This window comes from Hypanus sabinus, chromosome 26 (assembly GCF_030144855.1).
Source record: "Hypanus sabinus isolate sHypSab1 chromosome 26, sHypSab1.hap1, whole genome shotgun sequence".
In the NCBI taxonomy this organism is placed as follows: Eukaryota; Metazoa; Chordata; class Chondrichthyes; order Myliobatiformes; family Dasyatidae; genus Hypanus; species Hypanus sabinus.
Genome location: NC_082731.1, coordinates 1,854,822 through 1,868,636, shown reverse-complemented (window position 1 = coordinate 1,868,636; position 13,815 = coordinate 1,854,822). Strand labels below are relative to the sequence as shown.

At 41.4% G+C, this 13,815-nt stretch overlaps 1 protein-coding gene across 5 annotated transcripts in view; it reads right to left on the bottom strand.

Moving 5' to 3' along the window:
- LOC132381789 (reticulon-1-like) overlaps positions 1-13,815 on the bottom strand; it is a 180,523-nt gene that overhangs the window by 161,496 nt on the left and 5,212 nt on the right. For 3 of the 5 annotated variants that reach the window (XM_059951356.1, XM_059951363.1, XM_059951357.1), the window contains exon 2: positions 3,956-4,221. The exons of 1 other annotated variant lie outside the window; for it this stretch is intronic. In XM_059951356.1, coding sequence (XP_059807339.1) covers positions 3,956-4,221 — 266 coding nt within the window. Of the gene's footprint in view, positions 1-2,054; positions 4,222-13,815 lie in introns of those variants that run through there. One more of the 5 variants, XM_059951359.1, reaches the window with a different exon arrangement.

The following is a 13,815-nucleotide window of genomic DNA, read 5'->3' as shown; positions in this document are numbered from 1 at the left end:
CTACCTGTGCCCCCCGCTTCCCTCCCTGTAAACCCCCTCTCCTGTCTGCTTTCTCTTTCCTTTCCCCTTTTTCTTTCCTTACATCCCTTGCCTTTCTCCCTTCCTCGCTCTCTTCCTCTCCCTGATTGTTGCTAATTGATTCTCTCTCTCTCTGCTCTTTCTCTCGTTCCCTCTCGCTCTCTCGCCCTTTCTCTTTTTCTTTCTTGTTCTCGCTCTCAGACGCAAGCACCTCCTCTGGGGGTGCAGATTGGGAAGACAAAGGAGCCGCAGGAAAGGAGAGAGCAGAATTAGCTGGAGAGCAATTCCGGCCCCAGAGAGGAATTTTACAACGGGAGGCTAATTAGCGGGAGGCTGTGGTAAGCAAACCAGACGAGGAGCAGGGGGAGAGGGGAGAGGAAAGGAAGGAGCGGTGAGTGAGGGATGGTTTGAGGGTGGAGTGAAGAGAAGAGGGAGGTGGGGAGGGTGAAGAGGGACAGGGAAGGAGTGTGGAGGGATAGAGGGGAGCAGGATAGGAGAGAGTGAATGTGGGGGTAAAGAAAAGTGGTAGGAGGGTGTGGAGAGAGAAAGAACAGGAGAGAGGGGATGCATAGTCAGAGACTGGTGGATAGTGGGAGGTGTTCAAGGTGAGATGAGGGTGTGGGAGAGAGGAGGAAGGGATTTGCCTGCATTTGGCCCATTGTCCTCTAAACCTCTCCTCTCCATGTACTTAACTAAATGGCTTTTCAGAGTTGCTAATGTGTCTGCCTCAATCATCATTTCTAGCAGCTCCTTCCAAATATGAGATAAAACTGGTTATTGGCTTATTATTTTCACACGTTTGCATGCATCCAGACAAATAATTCCATAAAATAAAACCACCGCAAACGACAGAGGTCCTTAATTGTGCTCGTACTATGCTGGTGCCGGAATGTTGGCTGCCTCAAGCCCATTGACCATTCTTTCCCCTCCCATCCCTTCCCACCAATCTCCCTCCTGGCACTTATCCTTGTAAACGGAACAAGTGCTACACCTGCCCTTACACTTACTCCCACACCACCATTCAGGGCCCCAGACAGTCCTTCCAGGTGAGGCAATACTTCACCTGTGAGTCGGTTGGTGTGATATACTGCGTCTGGTGCTCCCGGTGCGGCCTTCTATTGGTGAGACCCAATGCAGACTGGGAGACTGTTTCGTTGCACACCTATGCTCTGTCCACCAGAGAAAGCAGGATCTCCCAGCATTTTAATTCCAGGTCCCATTCCCATTCTGATATGTCTATCCATGGCCTCCTCTACTGTCGAGATGAAGCCACAGTCAGGTTGGAGGAACAACACCTTATATTCCGTCTGGGTAGCCTCCAACCTGATGGCATGAACATTGATTTCTCTAACTTCCATTACTGCCCCTCTTTCCCTTCTTACCATTTATTTTTATTTTATATATATATGTGTGTGTGTGTGTGTATTTTTTTCTTTTATTTTCTCTCTTTTCCTCTCACAGTAACTCCTTGCTTGTTCTCCATCTTCCTCTGGTGCTCCCCTCCCCCTTTCTTTCTTCCAAGGCCTTCCGTACTATGATACTCCCCCTTCTCCAGCCTTGTATCCCTTTTGCCAATCAACTTCCCAGCTCTTAGCTTCATCTCTCCCCCTCCTGTCTTTTCCTATCATTCTGGGTCTCCCCATCCCCTTCCCGCTTTCAAATCTCTTACGATCTCTTTTTTTCCATTAGTCCTGACAAAAGGTCTCGACCCAAAACTTCAACTGTACTTCTTCCTATAGATACTGCCAGGCCTACTGCTTTCCACCAGCATTTTGTGTGTGTTGCTCAAGCCCATTGTATTGGTTATTTACATAAATGATATAGTTCACTGTATCCATGTGATAAATAAATCTAAATCTTAGTGCTGCTCATTTACACAGTACAAGTTAATTCTTCAAAAAATCCAGCTGTTCATATGTGATTTTCCTTTATTGGCTTGACTGTTAGTACCTTGGTAATTTCTAAATGTTTAATCTTAAAAGTTCTAACATTTTCCTGATGAAAGATGTTCTTCCTTTTTTGAATAAAGGAGTTACCTGCCACTTTTATGTTCATCGGATCAAGCCCATTAAATCACATGCTCAACAGTTTGCTCAGTTTGACTGTACTTTTCTACTTCGTAATTCAGAGCTATTTATGGAGTGTTACTGCATCTTCCACTTCCACAATGAATTCTGGTGCAAGACATTTGCTTAATTTGTCAGTCATTTCTTTGCCTTTCATTATCAATTCCCCCTTCCTCTGGGAGAAACACCTAATTTGTTTCTTTTTAAAACATCTGTAGAAACTTAATCTGTCCATCACAGGAAAATCCCTGCCCACCATTGAGCACATCTGCAAGGAACGATGCCACACGAAAGCAGCCATGCTCTCTTCTCACTGCTGCCATCAGGATAGATGTACAGGAGCCTCAAGACCCACATCACCAGGTTCAAAAACAGGCTCAACCATCAGGCTCTTGAACCTCATTCACTCCCTCCTTGAACTGATCCAAAACAGCAAGGACTCTACAACTCTTTTCATTGGATATATTTTGCTTATTTATTATTATTGTTGTTTTTGGTTTTTTTTTTCTCATCTTGTATTTGCACAGTTTGTTGTCTTTGGCACATTGGTTGTTGTCTGCACTCTTTCATTGATTCTATTTACTGTGAAAGCTCGTTAGAAAATGAATCTCCGAGAAAGTAAATTTACTTTTAACTTTCACACATTAGGTTTTTCAGTCTTGGTGTGTAGTTTTTCATTGATTTTGTGTGTTCTGCTGAGAATGCCTGTAAGGAAATGAATCTCAGGGTAGTATATGGTGATATATGCATAATTCGATAATAAATTTATTTTGAATTTTTGCTTCAGTTTGAACTTTATCATGTTCAATCCAATCTTCTGACATGTCACAATGGAGGAATCTGCTGGAGGAACTCAGTGAGTCAAGCAGCATTTCTGAGTGGAGAGACATTTCAGGTTGAAACCCTGCATCAGGACTGAGAGTGGAGAGGGAAGATGTAGAGAGGGGGAGGGTTGAGACAAAGGCTGGTAGGTGATTGGTGGACTGAGGAGGAATGAATTTCTTGTGTCTCCTTCTGACAAGTCACCTTTCTTTGTAATGTACATTTCCTTTAAATTTTAGTTGCTTGGAAAGTATTCTGAGAAATCTGCCTCCGTATAATCTGCCTCTGAACAATCCCTTAACTAAGTTTGAAAATTTGGTTTAACTAGTTCTGCTTCAGTAGCACTTCAGAAGCACCAGTAGTGTTATATTGTTTACATTTTAACGTGACATAAATGCACCTAATTATTTATGGCAATATTACTTTATTTATTTAGGAATACAATGTGGCCTTCTAGTGATCCCTGATTTAACCCTAGCCTAGTCATGGAACAATTTACATTGATCAATTAACCTGCTAACTGATGCGTCTTTGGACTGTGGGAGAAAACACACACATTTCATGGGGAGGACGTACAGACCCTTTACAAGTGACATCGGAACTTAACTCTGATGCCTCGAGCTGTAATAGAGATAACCACTACGCTACCATTGTGCCCTTCATATGTTGTTTGTAAGTTACATGCACTGTGTTGTGCATCTGGGTTTGGAGGAATGTTGTTTCAGCTGGTGGTACACATTGACTTCAGCTCTGCCTTTAATACCATCATTCCAAATAAACTGATTCCTATGCTCTGGAACCTGGGTCTTGGCACTCAGATCAGCAGCTGGATCTTCAACTTCCTCACAGACAGGACCCAGGCTGTAAAAATAGAGGACAAGCTCTCCTCTACAATCACTCTGAGCACTGGTGCCCCACAAGGCTGTGAACCTTGTCTGGAGGAGGGTTGTCTCATTTGGCAGTATACATATGTACAGTTAAACGACAATAAATTTGAACTTGAATTTGAAAGGTGACGTCAGAAGGAGACACAAGAACCTAACCCCTACCAGTCTTATCAGAGTTGGAAAGAAGCTGTTCCCAAATCTGGCCGTACGAATCTTCAAGCTCCTGAACCTTCTGTGTCGTGTCCTTGACTATCCCGGCAGCTCTGCTCCAACAGCGTGCAGTGTAAAGTGAGTCCAAGGATGGAAGATTGGTTTGTGTGATGTGCTGGGCTGTGTTCACGATCTTCTGCAGCTTCTTCCGGTCTTGGACAGGACAACTTCCATACCAGGCTGTGTTGCACCCTAGAAGAATGCTTTCTACGGTGCACCTGTAAAAATTAGTGATGGTTTTAGGGGACAGGCCAAATTTCTTCAGCTTTCTCAGAAAGTAAAGGCAGTCTTGGCAGTGGACTCTGCTTGGTTGTGCGTGTTTTTTATACTTACGTGTCCTGTATGTGTGGTTTAGGTATGTTTCTGTGTGTGTGTGTGTGTTTATGCCTGTGTGTGATTTTGTGTGTGCATATTTTTGCTTCTGTGTGTTTTATGTGTGTGTTTTTGAGTGTGTGTATGTGTGTTTTTGTGTGTCTGTGGGTGTGTTTTGTCTGCATATACATTTGTGTGTGTATTTGTGTGTTTTCATATGTGTATTTGTGGCTGTATGTTTGTGTTTATGTGTATGTATATGTGTCTTGTGAGTTTGGGTGTGTTTCAGTGTGTTTTTGTCTGTGTATGTGATTTTGTGTGTGTATGTGTTTTGTGTGGCTGTGTGTTTTGTGAGTGAGTTTGTGTATTTGTGTTAGTGTGTGTGCACATTTGTGTGCATTTCTGTATGTTTTTGTATATGTATGTATTTTTCTGTGTGTATGTGCTTGTTCATATTTTCTTGTGTGTGTGTTTTGCATGCATTTTTCTATCTGTGTTTTTGTGTGTGGTGTTGGTGTGCTTGTATTTATTTGTGTTTGTGTGCATGTGTTTTATAAAATATGTGTCAGTGTGTTTTTCTTTGTGTGTGTTTCTGGCTATATTTGTGAGTTTGTGTCTGGGTTTTCGTGTGCGTATGTGTGTTTTTGTTTGTTTCTGTGTGTACGTGTGTGTTGTTTTGTGTGCATGTCTTTTGCTTTGTGTATCTTTGTGTGTGTGTGTAATTGGTTTTGTATTTCTGTGTGCGTGTATTTTGCTTGTGTGGTTTGTGCACGGTTGTCTGTGATTGTGTGTGTGTGTTTTCGTGTGGTTTGTATATGTGATTTTGTGTGTGTGTTTTTGTTTGTGTATGTGATTTTGTGCATGTGTTTTGGGCAGCTTGTTTGTGTATTTTGGGTGTGATTATATATGTGTGAATTTTGTTTGTGTGTCTGTTATTTTGTGTGTATCTGTGAATGTGTGTGGATGTATTTTTGTAGTTTTTCTGTGTGCGCATTTTTGGTGCTTATGCATGTTTTGTGTGTGTATTTCTAGGTGAGTGTTTTTGTGTGTCCTGTGCTTGTGCATTAGTGTATATTTAGGGTGAGTGTGTGTGTGTGTAGGTTGTGCATTTGTAGATGTGTAGTTTTGTGTGTATATTTGTGTTTGTGTGTTTTTGTCTGTATGTGATTTTGTGTGACTGTGTGTGTGTGTTTAACTGTGTTTGTGTGTGTGATTTGTGCATGTGTGCCCGCTGTTTTCTCTGTATGTGCTTTTGCTTGTGTGCCATTGTGTGTGGCTTATGTGTGCTTGTGTGTGTCTGTGTGTTGGTGTTGTGCTTTTGTGTGTGTGTGTGTGTGCACGCGCGCGCTTCTGTGTATGTTGTGTGTTTGTGGGTGTGTGGTCTTGTGTGTATATTTGTGTGTGGTTTTGTATATGTTTGTACGTGTGTGTGTATGTGTATTTTGTGTGCTTTTGTCTGTTTGTGATTTTGTGTGTGTGTGGTTTTCTGTGTGTATGAGTGTTTGTGTTTATGAGTGTGTTTTCTCGCGTGTGCAGGTGTTTTTATCTGTGTGTGTCTGTTTTGCATCTGTGTTTTGCTTGTGTATCGTTCTGTAATTTATCTGTGTTTTTGTATGTGTTTGTGTACGTGTGTTTTTGTATGTGTGTGCTTTTGTATGTGTTCTGCATGTCTGTATTTCTGTCTATTTTTATGTGTTTGTATGTGTATTTTTGTCAGTGTGTTTGTGTGCTTGTGTGTTTGACCAGGACCATGAAATATATAAAACAATGTTGTTTACAAAATCCTACCACAACTTATTTTTTCAGGAAAGTGACAATATATGCCCTTTGCTGTGCAGCTTGTCATACAACTGAATGAAATTTGACTTGTTTAAGCTGTACAGACATATAACTGGTTCCATGCCATTCTACATCGTAGGGTACTTAAATAAAAATGTTCAAACCATGTTACCCTCAGTATTTTGGGGCAAATAACAAATACATCCTTTTTGATCTGGAAGCATTACTTTGCATTATGTGCATTTGGTGTTATACAAGAGAATATATGATTTCAGAATTAAGTGGCAAATGCATGTATAGGGATCAGTACCATAGAATACATAAAATAATATTGTTTACAACAATACAATCTACCACATTGCATTTTCCAATTTATGCCTTCTGCTCGTATAATGCTGGTATGGTGTCTGTACAATTAGTCATAACACTGAATGTAACTTTGATGGTTCAGGATGGACACATATATAAATGGTGTCAAAGCACTCTGCATCACAGGATACTGAAAATAAAGATGTTTAAAAGAAATTACCTCTTGATATTTTTGAGCAAAAAGAGAAATTTTTGATCTGGAGATATTACTTTGTATTGTGTGCATTTTGTGTTATACAAGTGAATAGAGTTGTCAGGGAGGGTTTAAACTAATTTGGCAGGGGGATGGGAACTGGAGTGATGGGGCTGAGGAAGGGGAAAACAGAAATAAATCAAAAGTGTGCAACAGAGATGATAGAAAAGACAGGCAGGAGATGAGACAATCATAGCTGAGTTATAGGATGAGTTATAGGGCAATAGAGGTGTGGTGCAGTTAAAACAGAAAGCAGCAAATACTGGACTGAAAGTGTATTTGAATGCACGCAGCATATGAAATAAAATGGACAATCTTGAAATTCAGCTACAGGTTGGCAAGTATGAAGTCGTGGCCATCTCTGAAACTTGGCTAAAGGATGGCTGTCATTGGGAGCTGAATGTCCAAGGATATAGAATGCACCAGAAAGATAGGTCAGTAGGTGGGGGGGGGGGGGTGCGGGTGGCTCTATGTATAAGAAATAATATTGAATCATTAGAAAGAGAAGACATGGGATCATAAGGTGTAGAGAAGAAATGGCAAGGGTAAAAGGACCCTATTGGCAGTATACAGGTCTCCAAACAACAGCCAGGATGTGGATTACAAATTACAGCAGGAGATAGAAAAGGCATGTTAGAAGGGCAATGTCATGATAATCGTTGGGGATTTTAACATGAGTGGATTGGGAAAACTAGGCCAGTACTGGACCTCAAGAGAGAGAATTTGTAGAATATCTAAGGGATGGCTTTTTAGAACAGCTTGTTGTTGAGCCCACTAGGGGATCGGCTGTGCTGGATTGGGTGCTGTGCAATGATCCAGAGGTGATAAGAGAGCTTAAGGTTAAAGAACCCTTGGGGAACAGTGATCACAATATGATCAAGTTCACTTTGAAATTTAAAAAGAGAAACTAAATTCCAATGTGTTGATATTTCAGTGGAGTAAAGGAAATTACAATGGCATGAGAGGAACTGGCCAAGATTAACTGGAAAGGGACACTAGCAAGACGGACAGCAGAGCAGCAATGGCTGGAGTTTCTGCGCAAAATGAGGGAAGTGCAAGACAGATATATTCCAAACAAGAAGAAATTTTCAAATGGAAGAAGGATACTATTGTGGCTGACAAGTGAAGTCAGAGCCAAAGTAAAAGCAAAAGAGAGGGTATACAAGGAAACCAAAGCTAGTGGCAAGATAGAGGATTGGGAAGCTTTTAAAAACTTTCAGAAGGAAACTAAGAAGGCTATTTGGAAGTAAAAGAAGAATTACGAAAGGTTGGTGCCTAATATCAAAGAAGATATTAAAAGCCTTTTTAAGAATATAAAAGGTAAAAGAGTTGAAGGTAGATAATAGAAAATAATAGATAATAGACCAATAGAAAATGATGCTGGAGATAAGATAGGCCAAAGCCAGCATGGTTTCCTGAAAGAAAAATCCTGCCTGACTAACCTACTGCAATTTTTTGAGGAAATTACAAGCATGGTAGACAAAGGAGATGCAGTAGATGTGGTGTACTTGGATTTTCAGAAGGCTTTTGACAAGATGCCCCACAAGAGGCTGCTTAGCAAGATAAGAGCCCATGGAATTACAGGGAAGCTACTAGCAAGGGTGGAGCGTTGGCTGGTGGGCAGAAAAAGGGATCCTATTCTGGCTGGCTGCCGGTTACCAATGGAGTTCCACGGGGGTTGGTGTTGGGACCATGGCTTTTTACGATGGATGTCAATGATTTGGACTGTGGGATTAATAGATTTGTGGCTAAATTTGCCAATGATACAAAGATAGGTGGAGGAGCAGGTAGTGTTGAGGAAACAGAGAGCCTGCAGAGAGATTTAGATAGTTTAGGGGAATGGGCAAAGAAATGGCAAATAAAATACAATGTTGGAAATGTATGGTCAAGTACTTTGGTGGAAGAAATAAATGGGCAGACTGTTATTTAGACGGAGAGAGAATTCAAAATGCTGAGGTGCAAAGGGACTTGGGAGTCCTTGTGCAGGTTACCCTAAATGTGAATCAGTGGTGAAGAAGGGGAATACAATGTTGGCATTCATTTCTAGAGTTATAGAATATAAGAGCAGGCACATGAAGTTGAGGCTCTATAAGGCATTTGTGTGACCACACTTGGAGTATTGCATGCAGTTTTGGGCTCCTTATTTTAGAAGGGATATACTTTTGGAGAGGATTCAGAGAAGATTCACAATAATGATTCCAGGAATGAAAGGGTTACAGTATGAGAAACAACTGGCAGTTCCTGGGTTGTATTCCCTGGAGTTCAGGAGAATGAGGGGGGATCTCATAGAAACATTCGGAATGTTAAAAGGTCTGTACAGATTAGATATGGTTCAGTTATTTCCCATGGTAGGGTCTAGGCCAAAAGGGCACGACGTCAGGATTGAAGGATGTCCATTTAGAACTGAGGTGTAGAAAAATTACTTTAGTCAGAGGATGGTAAATCTGTAGAATTTGTTGTAGATATGTTCTTGATTAGCCAGGGCATCAAAGGGTACTTGGAGAGTAGGGGAGTGGGCATGACTGGAACAATTGGATCTGCCCAAGATTGAATGGTAGAGCACACTTGATGGGCCAAATAGCCTATTTATGCTCTTATATCTTATGGCATTCTAAGTTTTGAGTATTATGTGGCACAGTGATCCAAGTGCATGTGTAGTGATCTGTATGATGTAAACATTATCTTATGTGATCTATCATCTACCTCATTATATTTTTCAGAAAAGTGGCAATGTATGCCTTTTGCTTAAGCAGATCTTCTGTACAAATAGTCATAAAACTGAATGTAACTTCCCTAGTTTAGGCTGCATATACACATCATTAGTTCCAAACTGTTCTACATCGTAGGGTACTTAAAATAAAAAAAAAATGTTCACAACATGTAACAAGTTACCCGCTTGGTATTTTGAGCAAAACAGAAATCAATGACTTTTGGTCTGGAAACATTAGTTTGTACTGTGTGCATTTTGTGTTATGCAAGTGAATATAACTGCTCAGCCTTAAGTGGCAACGTGAGGCAAATGCATGCATAGTGATCAGGACCATTGAAAACCTTAAAGTTGTTTACACTAACTTAGCAAATGGCATTTTTCAGGAAAGTAGTGATGTGTGTCTTTTACTCTGTTAATGCTGGTAAAGCTTCTGTACAGTTTGTTACAAAACTGAATATAACACCTATATAAACACCTTTATGACAAATTGCACAGAAGATCTACTAGCAGCACAAGAGCAAAAGGGATTCAGCTTCAACATACGTATTACTAATGCTAATGCACTCTGCATCATAGGATACCTAAAATAAAAATGTTTATATTAGGTTACCCCTTGGTTTATTTTAGCAGAATATGCTTTTTTGTCTGGAAGCACTACTTTGCATTGTATGCATCTTGTGTTGTTCAAGTGAATATAAGTTTCAGTGTTGTGTGGCACTGTAATGCAAATGCATGTATAGTGATCAGAACCATAGAATACATCAAATAAAGTTTACAACATGCCGCGTTGCATTTTTCAGGAAAATGGCAATATATGCCTTTTGCTCGTGTAATGCTGTATAGCATCTGTACACGTTATCGTAAAACTAAACGCAACTTCTCAAGTTTCAGCTGCACATACATATAACTGGTTCCAAACCATTCTACATCATGGTGTCCTTCAAATAAAAATATTCACACAGCACATTAACCATGGTATTAGACCGTAAGAGTGGTATAATCAAGCCACTCAGCCTATCTACTTTTTCCTGCCATTCAATCAAGGCTGATCTTTTCTTCCCACTCCCCAGCCTTCTCCCTGTAACCTTTGATGTAGTAGCCAATCAAGAACCTTTCAATCTCTGTCTTAAATGTACCCAATGACCTGGCCTCCACAGCTGCTTGTGTTAACAAATTCCACAAATTCGCTACCTTCAGGCTAAAGAAAATTTTCTGCATCTCTCTTTTAAATGGATGCCTCTCTATCCTGAGGCTGTGCCCTCTTGTCCTAGACTCCCCACAATGGGAAACATCTTTTCCACATCTACTCTGTCTAGGCCTTTCAACATTTAAAAGATTTCAATGAGATGTGAGTACAGACCCAGAGCTATCAAATGTTCGTCATATGATAACCCTTTCATTCCCAGAATTATCGTTGTGAACCTCCTCCAAACCCTCTCCAGTGTCAACACATCTTTTCTTAGATAAGGATCCAAAAACTGTTCACAACACTCAAGGTGAGACCTCACCAGAGCCTTATAAAACCTCAGCATCACATCCCTGCTCTTATATTCCAGACCTCTTGAAATGAATGCTAACATTACACTGCCTTCCTCACCACTGTCTCCTTCTACAGCCTTACTGTTTCCTCAACACTGTCTCCTTCTATAGCCTTCCTGTTTCCTCAATGCTATCTCCTTCTACAGCCTTCCTGTTTCCTCACCACTGTCTCCTTCTACAGCCTTCCTGTTTCCTCAATGCTATCTCCTTCTACAGCCTTCCTGTTTCCTCACCACTGTCTCCTTCTACAGCCTTACTGTTTCCTCAACACTGTCTCCTTCTACAGCCTTCCTGTTTCCTCAATGCTATCTCCTTCTACAGCCTTCCTGTTTCCTCACCGCTGTCTCCCACAGCCTTCCTGTTTCCTCACCACTGTCTCCTTCTATAGCCTTCCTGTTTCCTCAATGCTATCTCCTTCTACAGCCTTCCTGTTTCCTCACCACTGTCTCCTTCTACAGCCTTCCTGTTTCCTCAATGCTATCTCCTTCTACAGCCTTCCTGTTTCCTCAATGCTATCTCCTTCTACAGCCTTCCTGTTTCCTCAATGCTATCTCCTTCTACAGCCTTCCTGTTTCCTCAACACTGTCTCCTTCTACAGCCTTCCTGATTCCTCACCACTATTTCCTTCTACAGCCTTCCTGTTTCCTCACCACTGTCTCCTTCTACAGCCTTACTGTTTCCTCAACACTACCTGACTCTCCACCAATCTTCATATCTGCAAACTTGGTAACAGAGCCGTCTATTGCATCAACCAATTCACTGAAATACAACATGAAAAGTAGCAGTCCTAACACTGACCCATCGTTACTGGCAGCCTTTTATTCCCACTCGCTGCCTCCTACCAATCAGCCAGTGCTCTAACTATGCCAGTAACTTTCCTGTAATAAACTCTCAGATTGATAAGCAGCCTCATGTGTGGCACCTTGTCAAAAGCCTTCTGAAAATCCAAATATACAACATCCACTGCATCCCCTTTCAATCCGACTTGTAATCTTCTCAAAGAACTCCAACGGGTTTATCAGGCAGGATTTTCCCTGCAGGAAACCATGCTGACTTTGTCCTATCTTGTCCTGTGTCAAGTACTCAATAACCTCATCCTTAACAATTGACTCCAACATCTTCCCAATCACTGAGGTCAGTCTAACTGGTCTGTAATTTCTTTTCTGCTGACTTCCTCCTTTCTTAAAGAGTGGAGTGACATTTGCACCATGCCAGAGTGCAATGATTTTTGAAACATCATTCCTAATACCTCCACATCTCCTCTGCTACCTCTTTCAGAACCATAGGGTGCAGTTCATCTGGTCCGGGTGAGTTTTGCAACTTTAGGTCTTTCAGTTTCTTGATCACCTTCTCCCTTGTAACAGTAACGGCACTCACTTCTCTTCACTCACACCCTTCAACATCTGACACACGGCTAGTATCTTCCACAGTGAAGAATGATGCAAAACACTCATTTAGTTCATCTGCCATCTCCTTGTCCCTGATATACTATCTTCAGCCTTATTTTCAAGTTGTCCTATATCCATTCTCCAGTTTTTTTTTAAAAAAACATAGTTGATAAAGCTTTTTCTTTCCACTTTAAGATTATTTGCTAGCTTTCTTTCATATTTCATCTTTTCTCTCCTAATGGTTCTTTTAGTTGCTTTCTGTAGGTTGTTAGAAGCTTCCCAATCCTCTAACTTCCCACTAATTTTTGCTTTGTTTTATGCCTTCTCTTTAGCTTTATTTCCCTTGTCATCCATGGTTGTAATATTTTGGCATTTGAGTATTTCTCCTTTTTTGGGAATATACCTTACACTATGGAATATCATGTACCTTACTCAATTTTCACAGAACCTCAAGCCATCCTGCCAACATCTCCTTTCAATTTACTTTGGACAATCCTCTCTCATACCACTGTAATTCTCTTTACTCCACTGAAATGCTTCTATATCAGACCTTACTTTCTCCCCATCAAATTTCAAGTTGAACTCAGTTACAGGGTGATCGCTGCCTCCTAAGGGTACATAGAAATGTAGAAAACCTACAGCACAATACAATGCTGTGCCGAACATGTACTTACTTTAGAAGTTTCTTAGGGTTACCCATAGCCCTCTATTTTTATAAGCTCCATGTACCTATCCAGCAGTCTCTTAAAAGACCCTTACATTTCCGCCTCCACCACCGTCGCTGCCAGCCCATTCCATGCGCTCACCACTCTGTGTAAAAGACTTACACCTGACATCTCCTCTGTACCTATTTCTAAGCATCTTAAAATTATGTCCTCTCATGTTAGCCATTTCAGCACTGGGAGAAAAACCTCTGACTAGCCACATGATCAATACCTCTCATCATCTTATATACCTCAATGTCACTTCTTATTCTCCGTCACTCCAAGGAGAAAAGGCCAAGTTCACTCAACCTATTCTCAAAAGGCATTCTCCCCAATCCAGACAACATCCTTGTAAATCTCCTCTGCACCCTTTCTATGGTTTCCGCGTCCTTCTTGCAGAGTGTGTGGCCTCCGTTGGTCGTGGTTGACCATGGGTACTGCATCTCTGGTAGTCACTGGTTTGTCAAGCAGCATTGATTGTGGCTACTGAGGCTGATCCTGGAACAGTAGGCTCTGCCACAGTTGCTGCATGTGTAGGGCGTCATGGAATTGTTGTCCGCTGTGCTCTCCGCTCTTCAAACGGACTCAGGATCACTCTTTCACCTTGCTCTAGGTGTTGCTGAAGAGTATCTCGCCATTTGTGGCGTCACCTGCTGTATCCTCCCAGCACTCTGTGTTGATTTTTAAGGCTTGCAGAGGTCCTTGAAGCGAAGCTGGGGCCTACCAATGTTCATCTTGCCTGTTGCTAGTTCTCCATAGATGATGTCCTTTGGAAGTCTACCATTCTTCACACGACAGATTTGGTCCAGCCAGCACAG